We start from the raw sequence: 20,080 nt of genomic DNA, 5'->3' as shown, positions 1-20,080 counted from the left end.
CACGTGAAATATGGCCTGCAGAAACTAAACAATGAGTGGCTTCTGGTTTATCTGGTCCCAGAGTCAAAACTGGTCGTTGGCATAAAGTTAAGTGACGATTTATATGATCAACAGGTAACAATTACGCAAGAACACAGGAGTTGCCCAAATCTGATTGCATAGAAGCAGACAGTTTCGTAAGAGAACAGGTTGAGTAACAATACAAATATTTTATTGATACAGCACATTTCATACAAGAATTGCAGCTCAAAGTGCTTTACATAAAATCAATAAAAACAATATTATAAGTTATCAAGGAGTGGAGATGTGAGTGTTCAGCGTGGTCTCTGTGTTGAACAGTGTTTACCCTCAGGTCATGCAGCAGCAGCTTCAATCAGACTTGATTTAGTCCTCCTGAGTGACGCTTGTCAGCCATATGCCCTTCAGCAGAGATTCGGTTTTAGAGAAGAACTCGCCTCCAGATAAAATTCCACACAGGTCTCATCTAGTCTAACTGTACAGTAGCACCTGTCACACAACTGTACAAATGTGTTCTGGCTTCAGCCATCTGAAATGATTATAAGGGACTCTTCCCTCACAAGGGGCGCTCTTGTGAATTTGATTCCCCTAAGCCAGGGGTGTCGAACTCCGGTCCTCGAGGGCCGCTGTCCTGCATGTTTTAGATGTTTCCCTGATCCAGCTCACCTGATTCGAATGAATGGTCGTTATAACAACCCTTTTAATTGAATCAGGTGTGTTGGAGCAGGGAAACATCTAAAACATGCAGGACAGCGGCCCTCGAGGACCGGAGTTCGACACCCCTGCCCTAAGCTATTACGTCAAGAAATATTACACAACGAGAAAACTCATTAGAATGTCTAATATGATTTGATAACAGATATATTTATCACAGAGCTGTTATTCAAGTTACCAAGCTGACCTTCTAATGAGTTTTTCTTAGTAAAACTTCTGTCACTTCAGTTTCAACGCAGAGCAAAATCTGTGGACTGTGCATTCAGCATCGACTTTACGCAGTAACCATGTGTCTTAAGCTTTCTTTGCAGTAATGCAGAGCTTTCCGGTGGGACAAGGAAATATGCAAACGAAAAACTCTCTCAGATCTCAAATCCTTTTCTCAACCACACCTTCAGCTTATCATCCCCATTACTGGTGTCACAAAGCTTTGAAAAGGTCACCAGTCTCCACCCACACTTGGCATCTCTCCACCCTGACAAGAGATATAAAAGCCAGAGGAGCCCTCTGTTCCTCACTCTCTCCTCTCCAGTCAGAACAGACCGACCGACAGACACCAGCTTCCATCAACATGACTTCTTTCTCCAGCAGCAGCTTCAGATCTTCCTCCGGATCCGCCATGGGCTCCTCTCGTCTCTCCATGTCTGGTGGGGGCGGAGGCCGCATCAGCGCCATGAGGGCCGGCAGCGTGTACGGAGGTGCCGGTGGCTCCGGGGTGCGCATCTCCAGCTCCAGCTCTTCCTTCTCTGCCGGGGGTGGAGGTGGTTACGGCATGGGCGGAGGAGCTGGCTTCGGGGCTGGCGGTGGTGGCGGCTTCGCCCTGTCTGATGCTTTCACCGTGTCGACAAACGAGAAGGCCACCATGCAGAACCTGAACGACCGTCTGGCCACCTACCTGGTCAAGGTCCGCACCCTGGAGAAGGCCAACGCAGAGCTGGAGCTGAAGATTCGTCAGTTCTTGGACAGCAAGCTGCAGCCCTCCGCTCACGACTTCAGCGGGTTCCATGTCACAATCAGTGAACTTCAGCTCAAGGTATGTGACCGGGTCAGCCGGTACAAAAGTGTTCTGATTACACCAAACAGATAGAAAATAATCATGCAAGGCTCAGGGATATTGTGTTTTATGACTGGTTTTACAACACTGGAAAGACCTTCCCAGAGGGTAGAGTCAATATCATAAATCACTGAATCTCTATTGCACAAGTCAGTGTTCAAAAGAGCACCTAAGCCTAAATACACAGTGATTTATTCAACTGGCATGTGAGAGAGCGAGTGAAAACAATCAAGTCTTTTTTTATTCTTTCATCTTTCAGATCCAGGAGGCCACACGCACCAACGGTGGCATCTACCTCAACATCGACAACGCTAAGCTGGCAGCAGATGACTTCAGAGTCAAGTGAGTGACAAGCGGCACGTCCTATCACAGCAGCCTCGCCACATTCCTCTGGGCGCTTTGGCGAGCACGCCAGGAGCACTTCGACCCCCCCCGTGATCATCCAGTGTGTTGTGATGTGCTCCAGGTACGAGGCGGAGATGTCCATGAGGCAGTCTGTGGAGGCCGACATCGCCGGGCTGAGGAGGGTGCTGGACGAGCTGACCCTGGCCAGGTCCGACCTGGAGATGCAGATCGAGGGACTGAGGGAGGAGCTGGTCTTCCTCAAGAAGAACCACGAGGAGGTACGTCGCTCAGACCATCAACGTCGGTCGGGGGGGGGGGGGGGGGGGGGGGGGGGCGACTTTGCCATCCGTCGGGGGTCGAATCGACCGCCCCTGGATGTGTGATTTGCCTTTTGCTTTGCTTTGTACTGATTGACACCGTTTCCCTGTGTTTTTGCAGGAGCTTCTGGCCATCCGCCTCCAAATGACGGGCCAGGTCCACGTGGAAGTGGACGCCGCGCCTCAGGAGGACCTGATGAAGGTCATGGCTGACATCAGAGAACACTATGAGGCCGTCTCTGCCAAGAACCAGAGAGACCTGGAAGGATGGTTCCAGTCCAAGGTAAGACTGCAGGCGCCTCCGTCAGAGGGAGTTTGGAACGTGCTGTCAGATTGGACGGCCAATGTTGAACGTTCCTCTGGGTTTTCCTTCCTCCTCAGACCGAGTCGCTAAACAAGGAAGTCTCCATCAGCACAGAAGTGCTCGTCACGTCCAGGTCGGAAATCACGGAAGTCAAACGCACTCTGCAGAGTCTTCAGATCGAACTGCAGTCCCAATCCAGCATGGTAAGATCCGGCTTCAGGATCCTAAGTCAAGCAATGAGTTCTGCGTTTGACTATCATGTCCAGGTTGCAGTCTGTCTCCTCTCCTGCCTTCTCTGACTCCCCGGATCCTCTCCTCCTCCACAGAAAGCGTCTCTGGAGAGCACCCTGGCTGAGACCCAGAACCGCTACTCCATGCAGCTGTCCGGGTTCCAGATGCAGGTGAGCAGCCTGGAGGAGCAGCTGATGAGTCTCCGAGCCGACCTGGAGCGACAGGGCCAGGAGTACAGGATGCTGCTGGACATCAAGACCAGGCTGGAGATGGAGATCGCAGAGTACAGGAGACTCCTGGACGGGGAAGCCACTACGTAAGATTTTAACGACTTGTTTAACAAGACACTTGACACTCTAGACTGTACTGTGTGAATATACACACGGCCTGTTGCATTATCATCAAGTTCAGATTAAAGTTGTTTGTTTTTGACTCGGTTGTGGGCTGAACCAGGTCTCTCTGGTTCTCAGCGAGCTGAGGAATAACTGTGTTGTTTCTTTGACCCGCCAGTGTTCAGCATTCGTCCACCACAACCCGCAAGGTGGTGACCATCGTGGAGGAGATGGTGGATGGCAAGGTGGTCAGCACGTCGAGCGCGGCTGTGAGCGAGACCCTGTGAAGAACGTCTGGAAAGGAGATCCTCACAGAACAGAACACGGAAAACCTACAACTTTCTTCAACCCTTTTAGAGACGTGCAAATAAACAGAGTTCTGAGGTGTTTACATGACATTTTCTGTCTTGGTTTTTATTACGTCAAAATCATTCATTCCTTCCAAGCCTGGAAAAAAGCTAGAGGCCAGGGTTATCTTGCCTACCACATCAATGATACTGTGTGAATAAATAACATACAATTATAAGATGTGAGATTACTTTGATCTTTAAACCAAAATACATTTGAGGTCAAACAGGTAACACTGAACACTGAAAAGCACAACCACGGCACAGGCTCTGTAGAGGTGCAAGCCACACCCTTAAGACCCAACCGTGAAGTGCAAATGTTTGGTCTACAGACACCTTAACCTGTGGGACACAACACGAAGGAACTGGTCGGCCCTGCTCCAGGCCCCACCTGACAAGTATGTCCTCCCAGGTCCGTTGGAGGACAGGTCTGTTTCAGCCCCTCACCCCCACACAGACCTGTGTGTGGACCTGTTCTCTTCTCCATCGACACCACAGTAGATCCCTGCAGGGCATCGTCCTCGCACAGGTCACACAGTTTCTCCTACCCCTGCTAGGGGGACAACCACACCCCTCTCCCTCCCGCCCTCCGCCCTCTCCCTTCCGCCCTCCAGGTCAACGATCGCCCGTCCATCTGGCTGACCCCTCCACATCATGTCCACCTTCTTATCTTCTCTCATCCTAACCACACAGAGCTGGGCTAGTAAGATTTTAGACAAGTCTTAACTCGACCTAGCAGTTCTTTACTCCAGTTTTGAAGACTGTTCCCATTCTAGATGTGGTGAATTCCAGCCTCCACACCCCCGTTTGTGGCCCCTATGTTGACAACAAAACGATGCAGGAATACTTTTGTTCCAGAAGCCACTGCACTTTTTGACAAAACTAGTACGAGATGATGCACTTTGCTATGCACTTTTTCAGGAAGTGTGTGTGTGTCTGAGGCTGTGTCTACTACCGCGCACTTGTGCACTTCGAGCACTGACTTTCAGTGCTTAGGGCGCTTCACTCACAAAACCAGAAGAATTCAGTGCACTGAAAGTACCCGGATGGCGCACTGCAAACGGTCCAAAAAAAACGTGTACAACGATGGACACTACTCGCCCTAAACGGGCGCCATCTTGGCTACGTAGCGGACAAGGAGGAGCCCTTTCGGCAGGTTTTTCCACTTGAGTGGAGAAGCACCTTCGTTTTGGCAGGTTTTGCGGGTGTGGCGAGCAGATTTGCGTCCGTCACTTCCACGAAGTGTTTAATGTAAGTGTTCCATTTGAGACAGCACTTATCAGCGACGGAGTGCACTGAATATGTAAGTGCACTGTTTTGCAGTGCACTGTATTGCAGTGTACTTTGTAAAGTGCGCGGTAGTAGACACAGCCTGAGTGTGAGTGTGTATCATTTATCCCTCATCTCAACCACTACATTTAATTTCATTCATTTATTTGTCATTCTGAATTGTGCCATGTTGTGATTGTGTGAAAACAGGCCTTTCCTTGGCAATGAACACTGCAACACTGTTAAAACCTGCAACTTCTAGTCCCTGATTATCTGCTGCACTCACCATGTGACATAGTTGTCTATTGCTTTTGATAAAAGTATCTGCTGAATGAATACATTTTAACATTGTAAATGAATTTAAAACAATTCAGATAAGACATGGGGGCAAATATTCTTACTAAACTAAAGGGCTGAAGAGCATTCTGCTGTGTGACGGATGAAGATGGCAGCCTGACAGGTAGAGACAGGTTACTAAGGAATTTACAGAGGGGCTACACATTCCTTTGGGGGTGGTTGAGTCACTAGGAAACAAAGACCACCAACCGTAAAGAGAGATTTTCATGTGAAAACCAAAATATTATTTGTGACTCTGGGACACCAAGTTAAGTGCCGACAAAATCCAAACGCCAGTGTTTTTGCTCTGACAGTTCCGTTTTTCTACTCTGATAGTTTAGTGTTTGCAACAGCGTGTACTTAAGATTCCACACATATTATCCTGGACCTCGGCACAGTCTTCACCTTCTGAAGGCGTGTTTCTTTGTTTTCTCTTTGCTCGAGGCATCAGGGAGGGAAAACCAACACCCTCATCCCCCTCCTCCCTTATGTTGTGACATATAAGCAGCTCTGACCACACTCCTCTCAGTCCTCTCATTCCTCTCACTCCTCTCAGCAGCAACACAGACCATCATGAACTCCTTCTCCGGACGTAGCTACTTGACCCCAGGCCGTACGGGCAGCATGAGAGCCGGGAGCGTGTACGGCGGTGCCGGGGGATCTGGGGTGCGTATCTCCCGCTCCAACGCCCCCAGCAACTTCTCTGCTGCCAGCAGCGGCGGCTTCAACCTCTCTGACGCCATGGACGTGTCGACCAACGAGAAAGGGACCATGCAGAACCTGAACAGCCGTCTTGGCTCCTACCTTGAGAAGGTGCGTTCTCTGGAGAAGGCCAATGCTGACCTGGAGCTGAAGATCAGACAGTTCCTGGAGAACAAGACCAAGCCCGAAACTCATGACTGCACCATCTTCAAGGCCGTCATTGAAGATCTCCAAAGCCAGGTAATGCCACACCTCACTGACACAACAACGACATTTGGTGCAATGATTTAGCTGTGACTGTAGGAAGAGACAGGGGAAGCTGCTTGGGGATTTCAGGGGGTCAAATCAAATGACGTTTTATTCATTTGGCCCCCTTTTTTCTTTACAAGCAATGTCACAGAGGGCTTCACATACGCCTATTGAACCACACCTGAACTGACCTAAGCCCTCAAGCAAAAGTTTGGTGTGTACGTCTTCAGGAATGGGAAATGTTGAAGTTGTGGCTGGTATGTCCCAATGTCTGGGCCACACCATGACAGCATTTATCATCACGGAAGTTCAGCTATGTGTGCAGTTAGGAAAGAGACTTTCGCTGTCCTCCTTATACCTTTTGTAGCTCAACTGAGCCCCACCCATACTGGGTTTCACCTGGGGACAGTGTGAACAAGAGGAATGTGGACAGGGGTGTTGCCAAAGCTTTGCTGTCCAGATCCATTTTGTTTCTTCCCAGCTTTCACTCGTCAACCTTCCCCATATCCACCATGCACTGCAAAGCTATTGTTTATCAGTTGGACTTTTCACAGGAAAAAGTGATTTATTTGTACTTTTCCTCTCCCAGATCGTTGATGCAACATGTCTGAATGGAGGAATTTACCTGGCCGTCGACAATGCTAAACTAGCCGCAGATGACTTCAAAATCAAGTGAGAAAACCTCGATCAGTACAGTACATCATCATGATGATAGTATAGTATTAAGTATAGTATTATCATTTGATATTATAGAGTGTATAATACCACCATGAAGATAACTAAACACATCCTCTAAAGAGACTTTTCATCACTTTGTGTTGTTCACAAGCGACAAAGCAAAACTTAACACATTCTCTGTAGCACAAAGGACCCGTGTGACAACGCTGCTCTTCAGAACTTGACACGTCTGTGATTTGTTGTCCAGGTTTAAGAACGAGCAGTCCATGAGGCAGTCGGTGGAGGCCGACATCGCAGGGCTGCGGAAGGTTCTGGACGAGCTGACGATGGGCAGGTCGGACCTGGAGATGCAGATCGAGGGCCTGAGAGAGGAGCTTATCCATCTGAGGAGGCACCACGAGGAGGTCTGCTGGACCTCTCTAGAGGAAGCACAAAGCCTAGTCATTTAATATAATAACAATACTACTACTACTACTACTACAACTATTACTACTACTAATAATAATAAGGCACTCAAGGACATCTTAGGCCTACAGCATAAAAACTTTTCAATAAAATACAACACAAAACACAAATCAAACATACAGACCAAGGAATAGGATTGTTTTGTCTCATCTGTTTAGAAGAGAATACATACACAGGCAGAGGATGATTGCTTCACATGAATCTCAACGCGTTCTTTTCAGGAGCTCCTGGCCGCTCGGTCCCAGGTGAGCGGACAGGTGCACGTGGAGGTGGACGCCGCGCCACAGGAAGACCTCAACGCTGTCATGGCTGGTATCCGCGAGCACTATGAAACCGTCGCTAACAAGAACCGCCGAGATTTGGAGACCTGGTTTCAGGCCAAGGTGAGACCACATCTAAACATGCATACGCAGCATCATTTACTTTACTGATTGTATCTGAAGTATCTCACTTGGGCCGCACAAAGTCTAAACCGGTAGACGCTCATTGTCATCCACAGACGGAGGAAATCAATAAGGAAGTGGCCGTCAGTTCAGAAACTCTCCAGACATCCCGGTCTGAAGTGTCTGAAGTCAAGCGCACCCTGCAGAGTCTACAGATCGAACTCCAATCAGAGCTGAGCATGGTGAGATCCCCTACAACACAACTCACCATCTGCATTATTATAAATCTAACAATCTAAACTTTTGCACTATTATCCAATTTTTTATCTAAACATTTCGATTTGTTGGCATGGTGGTTGCCGTTGTTATGTGTTTATTCAATCTTGTAGAACTTTGAGTAGAAGAAATATACATAGTATCAATAAAAGGTATTATAATAATAACAATCATTCCTAACAGAAAGCATCTCTGGAGGGCACCCTGGCTGAGACCCAGGACAGATACAACACGATGCTGTCTGGCTACCAGAGGCAGGTGAGCAGCCTGGAGGATCAACTGTCTCAGCTCCGGGCCAACCTGGAGCGGCAGGGCCAGGAGTACAGGATGCTGCTGGACATCAAGACCAGGCTGGAGATGGAGATCGCAGAGTACAGGAGACTCCTGGACGGGGAGGTTTCCAGGTTAGCGAAGCTCTCGACAAATCAAATCAACATGTCTTTGTATAGCCCTTTTTTACACGCAAGCATGTCACTTAGGGCTTCACATACGCCCATAGAACTGCCCCCCAACCAACCTAAACCCCCAAGGAAACAAGAAATTAAACTCTCTGGAAATGTTATGGGTCAAAACCAGACACTTAACCTTGTTCTCTCTTTGACTCCACAGTCCCTCCAGCACCACGACACGCAAGGTTGTGACCATCGTTCAGGAGATCGTGGACGGAGAGGTTGTTAGCACAGAAACCAGCTAGTGAAATATGTTTACCACGCCAAAGATTATGTCTCACCATTAGTCTCGAGAGCTAGTGTCTTTTCTCTGAGAATTGATGTTATAAAGGCCTTCTGAGGAAATGTCTGAAGTTGCTGAGTTTGTGTCTTCTTTATATCAGTACAACTGTTTGCTGTGGCCTTCCTTAGGACATATTTTTAAGTGAGAATGTGTATGACTTTGCAGGAAGATTGCAGTAGTTACTTAAACAACTTAAATAGTTCAATACATATTTCCATGTCATGTTTGATAGAAACAGAATTGCTAATAAATAAGTCAAAGAAAAATAGTCTGTCAATAAATCAGCCACATTGTGGCCTACCAAATGAACACAATCCTTTGACTGCCTCATAAGCAGTCTTGTCTGTGTACCTGGTGCCCATCGGTTTTTCTATTTTGAAACCCATGTTGACAAACGCAAAATAGGGCCGTAATCGTTTTGTGACTTTAGTAACTCAAACACACTCTTGATTATTCCATATATCCTTTATGCTGGTATCTGCAAGAAAAAAATGAAAATAGGCTCGTAATATAGTTTTGTCCATTTCGGATGTCAGATCCAGACTATGGGGAAATGCTTGGTTTCCGTTGTTTTGTTTTATTTTTTTGAATTACGGAATAACCATATTAACACAAACGAGACATTTACTTGTTTGTTTGATCGTCCATATTATGCAGCACAGGTGAGAACGAGAGAGAGAGGGGGAGAGACGTGTTATTACTTCCGAACACCAGAGAGCAGCAACGACTAGCTTTTTTACCTGTAATTTATAGGCCTACTTGTATTATCTTGACAACAGGTTCTTTAGTAGAAGACACACACACCAAGCTGGATGTACATGTTGACTGAGTTCGCTAGTTACTTGGTTAATAAATAATGGTCTTTGATGAATATGTTTTTTTAACAGCCTATAACGGATGAAAAAACAACCAACCAAGAACCTCTAATTGCCAAAACAAGTCCATAACCCTGACAGAATCCTGTCACATGGCGGAGGGATGAAAACCACATGAAGAAATAAACTAGCATATTGTTTAAGGGCATATTATAGTTTTTATGAATTATGGTTCACATGAAACAAATGTTGTGTTAACAATGTTGATGTTAGTCTTTACCAGATCATCGTAAATGTTCGTTTGAACATTTACGAACTTTCTTTTTCGGGCTGGTAATCAAAAGGTTCTCGGCCGTGCATGACGTTGTGTCCTTGAGCAAGGCACTTCACCCTACTTGCCTCGGGGGAATGTCCCTGCTTATACTGTAAGTTACTATGGATAAGAACGTCTGCTAAATAACTAAATGTATGTTAAGGTTTGTTTTTAACAATTTGTTTTCCCCGGGAGGGGAAGTGCACCGTTCCTGGAGGTACTGCAATACCAGGTCGATGCGTGGAGTGGACGGAGCAAGCCCCTATTCCATCTCCCTGTTCCAAAAATCAATTTAATATATGGTCCCCGGGTAGGGGACGTATCAGATATTAAACTGATAAGAACAGATTTTTTTTTTTTTTTATTTTCTTCAAAAAAAAAGAAAAAGAAGCATTGTTCAAGTCTAAAACATTTCTTAAAAGACATTTCTTAAAAAGACACATCCAACAAGACAGGTTACGACATACAAAATCCCCACAAGGGGGTACAGGACGAAAGAACATTTCAATTACCCCCTAGGGGGTTACAAGCGGGAGTCCAAGCGCGGCGGGGGTGCACGGCTTTCGCCGTCCCCGTCGCGCTCTCCTCCTAGTCGCCCTCGCCGGTGGAGTCAAGCGACTTGCGTCGCGACGGCCCCTGGGAAGGCACCATCCCTTCGCCACTACTCCCAGGATGCCCGGCTCCTGGGAAGGCACCATCCCTTCGCCACTGCTCCCAGGATGCCCTTTGGCGAGGGTTTCCGATCCTCGAGAGGATTCCAATTCCTCGGGTCTTCCGGCACTCTGTCCGTCCGACCGTCTAGCCCTCCGACGGCCTGGCCCGTCTCTGGGTTGCCAGCAACGTTGGGAGCCGAAGCTCCCAACGCTCTGAAAATGGGGACAAGTCCCCGCCTGGCGTTGGAGCCGAAGCCCCCAGGCAGGCGATCGCTCCGACCCGCCCCCGTCACCGGATCCCTATCAGGCGATCCGGTATCGACAGGGGTGGGTCAATACCTGTCCAATCAAGGACAGGTACTCACTTGATCTTAGCCAAAAGGCCGAGAAGCGATACCGCACGCCCTCTCGAGGGACCGGAGTCATTTCCAGGAATGTCATATTAACATACGGCGTCACGATTGTACTAATTAGCTACATTGGGCCTAATCCGTAAAAAAACTAAACTGAGTAAGAAAAACACATAATTAGCAAAGGAAAATCGCTTTGATCAACGTGTAGTTTTGAAAATTAACGTGAAAACGTGGTGTAGCTGTCACGTGATATACAGCCCTCCAATTGGAAATAAAAGATAGAAGTATCGAAAACAATCGCAGTAAGGCTTCTCTTCCGAGAAATAACCAGCCAAAGACGTGTAGCGTACATTATGTATTGGTGAAATATTTCGTATTTTTCTGGTAGCCTATTTGAAGAGCCTATTTTATGATAGCTCACTGAAGAACAGCGGGCTCTGGCTATGACAAAACCCTGACATCTGCTGGGCATCACATAGAATTGCAGCAGCCACATCATCGGGCTTCCCAACAGAAGACCGGTCCGTCACGCTGTTAAGCATAACCGACATGAGTGGATGCATTTTGGCCCTTGGGACAGAAGATCAATCTTGTCTGAATCATTTATGCAAAAGTGGAAAAAGATCTGCAGTGTAAAATTACATTAGCCCCACTTTAGTTACCTACAAGTTAACAAGTTGCTGCTGAATTTGACACACACGGTCAGGAGGATAACTAGTGAACTATTATCATGCAGAGGCGTGTTTTGAAGTTGCGCATCATCATCAGCCATTTAAAATGCTAGCAAGGTCGATGGTAATAAGCAAACGCGTGGTATTGATTGAGGCCCAATAGTGGGCGAACATTTGAGAGAGTTGGCTTTAAAGACGACAGTTCATTTCTATTCGACCGTAACTTGCGAAAAAATGTATGCTAGCTTGCAGTTCGACGTCAGCTGGGTCGGCAACTTGCATCTCAAGACGTGGTGCTAAGGCCTATTTGAATGGCTTCGTGACCAAACAGCCAGGTATAGGCTAGCAAGAAAATAAATCAACGTAGGCCTTCCCAACTCTACATGCCAACTAACTAGCCTACTACCTCTCAATGTGTCTTCTTTAAACTTCAGCAAAACTCAAATAAAAACAAATGTCCTGACTATAGCTGACATGACTGTAAAAATTAACATACGTTAACCATACGTTGTCACGCATTTTGGTAGCCTAGTAAAAAACAAAAACAAGCGCTCTTTCCGAAAGACTTGGATCAATGTGCGGTGAGAGCCCTTCCACATCGAAGCACTTCCACTACAACTCCTAACAATAATTCCGACATGTGATATTTGCAGATTCCACAGAAGGCAGTGTATTCTAGCGAAGCAGAAAGATACAATGAAAGTAGCCTATGTATTTTCTTTTACAAGCCACAGACAATTCACAGTAGCTACATAAGTCTGACCTCAAACTTGATTTTTGACGTGGCCCAAGGCAAGCTAAATAACCAAAAGTTAGAGGCTAATCAATTTGGCAGACTTGGGAAAAATGTATAGACTAGGTCATTAGGCTACGACTTGCAACATGAGTCGGCTTACCATTAAACATAGGCCTACTCACAGTTGCATGCGGAAAAAACGACAATGTAGTTTCTCACCGGGGCAATGATCCCACAGCTCAAACAAAGCTGTAAAGGCGTTGTGAACAATCCATTTACACTGCTTTTCCACATATCCATATAGTTATATATTCAGACAAGACCGACGAAATAACCTCCCAAAGATAGTGTCACTTGCAAAAGACAGTGGAACTTGCAAACGGCCTATTCCAATACAATGTGTTGACCTGCGCATACCTGAGAAATGTTAATGAGGTGCAAAACTTCAGCGTCCTGGGGGGTTGGGAAGTGAGAAGGTTTGTGGATCTCTTGTATTGCTGTGCTGTGTACGTCTCATGTTAGAGTGTATTTCATTCCTTGTATTTTCCTTGCCACGTCATTATATTAAACTTTAGACACATGCTGTCGCATTTGTGTGTAATATAGTTATACAATTATTCCCCAATACAGCGAAACTGCCAAAAAACAAGTCGTTTGACTACATTTAAATGTAGATTTGAGTTCCAAAAAAGCAATCCTAGCTTGCAAAAAGGTCTGACATACCCCAAAGATCTGACATACCCCAACTATGCGGGGATGTGGACAATGGATGGTGACACTACTGGGTAATAGCTTGTAAATTGGTATTGAATACAATACCTTTTCACTACTAGACACATTTATGATGAAGCATTGGTATTTCTTTGTATTTAGAGGTAATAGTATAATAATATAATTATTATAGGTGACAGTGCCAGTTTTTGCCATTCCTAATATTTGATCATTCATTATCATTCCACAAATTCATCTTAATGTTTATCCAAAATCTCAGGTTGGCTGTGACAGCTGCTTCAGATGGTTCCATCAGTGCTCAAATCCAACTGACAGAGGAATATGTAACGCACCCCCTGCTAACTCTGACTAAGAAAGTGACAAATGCCTGAAACTTGCTGTGGTTACTCATAGTAGTCCCTTCAGTGTACAGTAAGAATCATTTGATGCTGGAATATACAAAACAGACATTAGAGGGGGGTGCATTTCATGGCAGTCTTGTTGTATTCCTTCTTGTCATGAAATGCACCCCCTGCTAACTCTGACGATGAAAGTGTTACAAGCCTGAAACTTACTGTGGTTACACGTACTAGCCCGATCTTGTGAGTGTGCGATGCACACACTCACCAAACTCACTGATGTAGATAATCCCCAAATAGAAAGGAAGACGTAATTATCGTCACTTATGTGTGTGGATTCCAGTAGTGGGACTTGACCTGACCTATTGTGCTGGGCTCTGAGGGTAAACTGGTTCCCTAACATAACTTGTCAATCAACAGTATAAAGCATTGCAATGTTGCTGTGATTCATATTTGACAAAGGATGCCACTGGAAAGATTGTTGCTAACCATCCGAGAACATTTATTCCAGCTGGACCTCCTCTGTCCAACAAACCATTTTGTTCATTCCAGTGGTGGAATCAACTCCCCACCTCCATCAGGGACACTGACTGTCTCCCCACCTTCAAGAAAAGGCTCAAGACGCACTTGTTCCGGGAGTACAACGGCACTTAGGAATGATTGACTGGACCTGATGTTAGTTTCCTCCAGGATCACAATGACTCTTATTGAGAGAAGCTCTTGTTGGTTAGTTGTAAACTGACTCAAAACTACTACTAATAATACTAATACTAGTAACTTGTTCAACTACATGCTCTTATGGGTCTTCCCTGTGGGACTTCTTTAGTTTTCACAGTGTATGCTTCATGTTTTGGCTACCCACAACATTTGGAGCTATCTCTGTTATGATCAGGGACCTATGCACTTTTGTAAAGCTCTCTTTTGGACGTCGCTTTGGATAAAAGCATTCGCTAAATGCACAAATGTAAATGTGTACTTAAGCCATGAGCCTTGGAGTGGGGACAGCAGAATACACTTTACAAAAAGTAGGCCGGTGATCCTGTAGCATAACAGGACTTGATTATACATTCACATTACATGTAGTATTTTAGCAGACGCTCTTATCCAGACTTACAGTAAGTACAGGGACATTCCCCCAGAGGCAAGTAGGGTGAAGTGCCTTGCCCAAGGACACACCGTCATTTTGGTCACGGCTGGGAATCGAACCAACAACCTTCTGATTAATAACCCGACTCCCTAACCGATCAGCCATCTGACCCCTCTATAACCAGGCAGGACACGTTCCACAGAGAGTAGGCTACAGCCAGATCCAATCTTGACCTCCAACTTAAGCCACAGCCATTGCTGTGAATCCAGTACCATCATGGTCTCGTATCACACATTCATGTCTCCCAGGGCTAGACAAACCCCTCAGCATTATACGGCAGCGTCTACAGGGGCTCTGGGCTACATCTACAGCAACACCTCCACAACTCTGGCCCAGATTCACCCACATGGATTCAACTATAGTCCTAAAGTAAGAGAACAATTCAATGAAGATCTCCACTGTGAACGTTTATAGTCTAAGACTACGGTTGATCCATGTGTGGGAAACTGGGCCTCTGAGGTGAAGTGTCTTCCTGTTGCTGTGATGATTTATAGTTCTACAGTCTTAGTAAAGTCAGAGTTGTTAGGATTGTATCCTTTTTTTTACAACTTCGAAAACATGGATGATCCGATGTGACAGGGAGTTTCTGAAGAGAGAGAAGAGAGAGCTTTTCTTCTTCTTTCCCTGACTGCTCATGTGCGCTGGGATCTCCACCAGAGGGTAATGAATGCACATTTATGTTTCTGTCACCAAAGTGGTTGGAGCTGTTTCCCTATGCTGTGTTGGTCTAATTACGTAAAAGGACATTTCAAAAAGTCTATCAGACACCTAACAAAGTATTTTTATGTATTAGAGAAAGAGAGAGAGAGAGAGAGAGAGAGAGAGAGAGAGAGAGAGAGGGAGACAGTGAGAGAGCATGTGGGAGAGAAAGAAAGTATGTGTGAGAGAGGGAGAGACAGAGAGAGAGAGAGAGAGAGAGAGAGAGAGAGAGAGGGAGACAGTGAGAGAGCATTTGGGAGAGAAAGAGAGAGAGACAGAGACTGGACTCTGCTGTGTGTGTTTACACTTTTTCTGCTTCCTGTACACATTAGACATTTCTACTTCATTTTGTTTGGAAAAGTGTTTGGTTGTTTTGTTGACTGGAAGCAAGGCCACCTCATGGTTTAGATCTACTTGACATTTATGCTTCCAATTCCCAAATAACCGTTTGAGTGCTCCTGGCTAGACACACCTCTTACAATATGCAAATTCAGATCCAATGTAAAAAAAAAAGAAAAAAAAGAAAGAAAAAACTTTTTATCTTGTCAAAAAGTGCATCATGGAAGATGCTGTCCATGTTCTTATTTATGGAGAAATATAAGGTGAAATCAAATGTTCAATCGCTTTGTTGAACATAGTTTTTTACACAAGGCTGTTTGTGGCACAGTGAGAGAGCTTAGTGGTTACCCATCATCCATCACCACATGTTCCTGCCATCTTCTGTTGGGATTTGGACATTTATCTTCTCTATTTCTTGGAATGAGTGATTTATTTTGAGCAAAGTAATTCAATGTATTTGCATGACACTGCAGACCAAGTTATTTGAGAATTTACAGAGACAGCACGTATAATAATAATTACAACATATCGAAAAAAATATCTACACAGAAATAAGTACAGGAACATTTGTTAAAACAAGCGGCTGCCAATAAAGTAGACATTTTTACTTTCAAAAATTAACGTGTAATTTATTTCAATTAAGTCACCAAATAATCGATTTACTTAAGTATTTATTTAAACAAGTAAAAAATAGTTTTAAAATCCAAAAACAAAATGATCACTCTTAGTTTAGCGAGTTAGACAGTTTAAGCGTATGAGCTGTATAAGCGGTGTAAAGGTTGTGAGTTCGGATGAACTCATCCCATCAGGTGAATCTTTCCCACATTATTGCTGACATTAACCTATGAATTAGACTGAAAGTGCCTAGGGGCCTATGACTTATCTTAAAATGTCAACATAGTTATGTTGCACATTCAGCCTTAAACTTAACCTTTTTGTTTCAATAGCTGAAACGTGACCTTTAAGGACATGTTGCGGCTCGATTTTTTTTTCATGATCATCTCACAGTTTAAAAGAGAGAGAGGAGCCCTCTACTCCTCACTCTCTCCTCTCCAGTCAGAGCAAACAGACCGACAGACACCAGCCTCCATCAACATGACCTCCTTCTCCAGCAGCAGCTTCCGATCTTCCTCCGGATCCGCCATGGGCTCCTCTCGTCTCTCCATGTCTGGTGGGGGCGAAGGCCGCATCAGCATTGGGGGCATGAGGGCCGGCAGCGTGTACGGAGGTGCCGGTGGCTCCGGGGTGCGCATCTCCAGCTCCAGCTCTTCCTTCTCTGCGGGGGGTGGAGGTGGTTATGGCATGGGTGGAGGAGCTAGCTTCGGGGCTGGTGGCGGCGGCGGTGGCTTCGCCATGATGGCCTTACAGAGTGGGGTTATCGGCAACGAGAAGTTCAACATGCAGAACCTGAACGACCGTCTGGCCACCTACCTGATCAAGGTCCGCACCCTGGAGAAGGCCAACGCTGAGCTGGAGCTGAAGATTCGTCAGTTCTTGGACAGCAAGCTGCAGCTCTCCACTCACGACTTCAGCGGGTTCCATGTCACAATCAAAGACATCCAACTCAAGGTAGTGTTCACTATTACTTTCACCTCAGTGTTTTTTTGTGAGAACGTTACTTTACAATTTTCCAAGGAAATGGTTCCTGTAGATAATAATCATGAACCTTTTTTGAACATCTTTTTTCTTCTTCTTTTTAGTTCGCAGACACCGTCCGCATCAATGGTCTTGTCCACCTGGGCATGGACAATGCTCGTCTTGCACTGGAAGACTTCAAGTTGAAGTGAGTTACAAGTTGATACATTTAAGCATTTAACATACTTGCAAATGGTATGAATGGGGCCACTAAGCCACGATTTGGTCAGTTACAAGGTCCATGTGTGTGGTACAGGTATGAGAACGAGATGGCCATGAGAATGTCTGTGGAGGCCGACATCACTGGGCTGAGACGACTTCTGGAAGATCTGACCATGTCTACAAAGGACCTCAGCTTGCAGGTCGGAGGGCTGCAGGAGGAGCTAGTTTACCTGAAGAAGAACCACGATGAGGTAGGCCTCTGTCCTAGACACAAGACTGGTAAAGGCCTCTGTCCTAGACACAAGACTGGTAAAGGCCTCTGTCCTAGACACAAGACTGGTAAAGGCCTCTGTCCTAGACACAAGACTGGTAAAGGCCTCTATCCTAGACACAAGACTGGTAAAGGCCTCTATCCTAGACACAAGACTGGTAAAGGCCTCTGTCCTAGACACAAGACTGGTAAAGGCCTCTGTCCTAGACACAAGACTGGTAAAGGCCTCTGTCCTAGACACAAGACTGGTAAAGGCCTCTGTCCTAGACACAAGACTGGTAAAGGCCTCTGTCCTAGACACAAGACTGGTAAAGGCCTCTATCCTAGACACAAGACTGGTAAAGGCCTCTATCCTAGACACAAGACTGGTAAAGGCCTCTGTCCTAGACACAAGATATCCTAGACTCCCTTCTTGCTTTTACCCCACTTCAAACTCATGTTTTTAATATCTCTACATAGCTATTAAATAGCTCTACATGCAACACATATGTTGACAGGAACATCACGTGATCATGTGATCACCACGCACATTTCAAAGATCCACCGACTGTGTTGTTGTCCTACTGTTCGGTGTGACAGCCTCCTAACCTGACTTGTCGCCGCGGTGACGTCTCTGTTTCTCCAGGAGCTTCTGATCCTCAGGTCCAACATGGGAGGTCAGCTGACTGTGGAGGTGGACGCGGCGCCACAGGAGGACCTGATGAAGGTCATGGCTGAGGTCAGGCAACACTACGAGGCCGTCGCTGTCAAGAACCAGAAGGACCTGGAGTGCTGGTTCCATGCCAAGCTAGGTGGACGACGACAAGGAGGCTTTTAAATGACCAATAGTAAAAAAAAAAAAAAAAGGTTTTGTTGAATTCGTTTTTATGATCAAATGTAAGAAATAAATAGGACTTCATAAGGATTGACTTCTTCCGACTCCTTTTCTGAAATACTTATAATTATGTTGTTTATTGAGAGCTTGATGTGTTTGCTGATATTCTTATAATACAAACATTGGCAGGAAAAGTTGTTGAATAATCCCCAGTAGGATCTAATGAGGTTTCTGTTTCCTGCAGACAGAAGGTCTGAACAAAGAAGTGATTTCTCAAACCACCATCCTGCAAACTTCCAGGTCAGAGGTCTCTGAGGTCAAAAGCACTCTGCAGGCTCTTCAGATCGAGCTGCAAGCCATGATCAGTATGGTAAGAAAGAGAACATCACATGCTGCAGCGTTGCTGTAATAAGAGAAAGTACTTCAGTACTTCAGCACCACAACACTTTTGGCACCAGACCCAAATTACATCATCATACTCTGCATGTATATTTGAAATGTATTATTATTGCTATTAATAATATTTGTTTTATTATTATTATTAAATATATTTTCATGACTATGTCATGTGATTATAATAATCAATGCATCACATACACAACGACACATCAGCACTGTCAGGTTCCAAATGTCTGAACCTCATGGCTAATTAATTGTATAAATAATTAATTATTTTCACATTTCTCCTCCTCCACAGAAAGCGTCTCTGGAGGGCACCCTGGCTGAGACCCAGAGCCGCTACTCCATGCAGCTGTCCGGGTTCCAGATGCAGGTGAGCAGCCTGGAGGCACAGCTGGGTGGGCTCCGAGCCGACCTGGAGCGACAGGGCCAGGAGTACAGGATGCTGCTGGACATCAAGACCAGGCTGGAGCTGGAGATCGCAGAGTACAGGAGACTCCTGGACGGGGAGGCTAGCAGGTCAGAACACAGTGTTGAAGAAGACTTGTCCTTTTGCAATGTTGAGATGTTTGGAAAATGTAAAATGACACCCTTGTGTAATTATGACCTTGTATTTCTATCCAGTGAACACTGACCCTACACATATGCTACCATACACTACCCCTACACATATGCTACCATACACTACCCCTACACATATGCTACCATACACTACCCCTACACATATGCTACCATGCACTAACCCTACACATATGCTACCATGCACTAACCCTGGGGTTCTAAACCCTGCTCCTGGAGAGCTATCTGCCTGTAGGTCATCGCTCCTGCACTAATCTAGCACACCTGATTCTACTGATAAGATGGTTGATCAGGTAACTACAGTTGAATCAGGTCAAATAAGTGTGATTGGAGAAAAAACCTACAGGCAGGTAGCTCTCCAGGAGCAGGGTTGGAGACCCCTGCACTGAAACCATCACGTGCAGTTCTAGGTTCTGGATGGGAACCTTGTTCAATCATGTATTAAAGACTCCTGCCTGAGAACAGTTTTCTGATTCTATCCCACCCAGTTCCTGCTCAACAAGCCGAACCAAGACGATCACCGTGGTGGAGGAAGTGGTGGATGGTAGGGTGGTGTCCTCCTCCTCCTCATCCGCTTTGTCTTCCTCGCACATTCACCTCTGAGCCCGTGTGTACCAACAAGCGGCTCCAACCCTGCCCCCATGGATCTCTTCATGTTCACCCCTCTCTGGA

At 45.8% G+C, this 20,080-nt stretch overlaps 3 protein-coding genes and 1 non-coding gene across 4 annotated transcripts; 3 read left to right on the top strand and 1 right to left on the bottom strand.

Annotated features, from left to right (window-relative positions):
• The first annotated feature begins 1,229 nt into the window (after positions 1-1,229).
• LOC124479623 (keratin, type I cytoskeletal 13-like) lies at positions 1,230-3,711 on the top strand. Its single transcript, XM_047038450.1, has 7 exons — positions 1,230-1,765; positions 2,046-2,128; positions 2,253-2,409; positions 2,570-2,731; positions 2,830-2,955; positions 3,079-3,299; positions 3,494-3,711. Exons 1-7 carry the CDS (start codon positions 1,304-1,306, stop codon positions 3,600-3,602), a joined length of 1,320 nt encoding a protein of 439 aa, XP_046894406.1. The 5' UTR covers positions 1,230-1,303; the 3' UTR covers positions 3,603-3,711.
• Positions 3,712-5,716: 2,005 nt separating this feature from the next.
• LOC124479641 (keratin, type I cytoskeletal 13-like) lies at positions 5,717-9,018 on the top strand. The gene is made up of 7 exons (XM_047038482.1): positions 5,717-6,209; positions 6,808-6,890; positions 7,144-7,300; positions 7,583-7,744; positions 7,861-7,986; positions 8,204-8,424; positions 8,630-9,018. The coding sequence occupies exons 1-7, from the start codon at positions 5,841-5,843 to the stop codon at positions 8,712-8,714; spliced, it is 1,203 nt and encodes a 400-aa protein (XP_046894438.1). The 5' UTR covers positions 5,717-5,840; the 3' UTR covers positions 8,715-9,018.
• A 1,057-nt stretch (positions 9,019-10,075) lies between these two features.
• On the bottom strand, positions 10,076-10,266 carry LOC124480112. The gene has a single exon (XR_006957512.1). It is a non-coding gene; the product is annotated as a U2 spliceosomal RNA (small nuclear RNA).
• A 6,328-nt stretch (positions 10,267-16,594) lies between these two features.
• On the top strand, positions 16,595-20,080 carry LOC124479633 (keratin, type I cytoskeletal 13-like). The gene is made up of 7 exons (XM_047038466.1): positions 16,595-17,117; positions 17,249-17,331; positions 17,440-17,596; positions 18,242-18,403; positions 18,675-18,800; positions 19,128-19,348; positions 19,897-20,080. The coding sequence occupies exons 1-7, from the start codon at positions 16,644-16,646 to the stop codon at positions 20,009-20,011; spliced, it is 1,338 nt and encodes a 445-aa protein (XP_046894422.1). The 5' UTR covers positions 16,595-16,643; the 3' UTR covers positions 20,012-20,080.

This window comes from Hypomesus transpacificus, chromosome 17 (genome assembly GCF_021917145.1).
Source record: "Hypomesus transpacificus isolate Combined female chromosome 17, fHypTra1, whole genome shotgun sequence".
In the NCBI taxonomy this organism is placed as follows: Eukaryota; Metazoa; Chordata; class Actinopteri; order Osmeriformes; family Osmeridae; genus Hypomesus; species Hypomesus transpacificus.
Note: the sequence above shows the minus strand (reverse complement) of the source record. Positions and strands in the feature narration are given on the sequence as shown.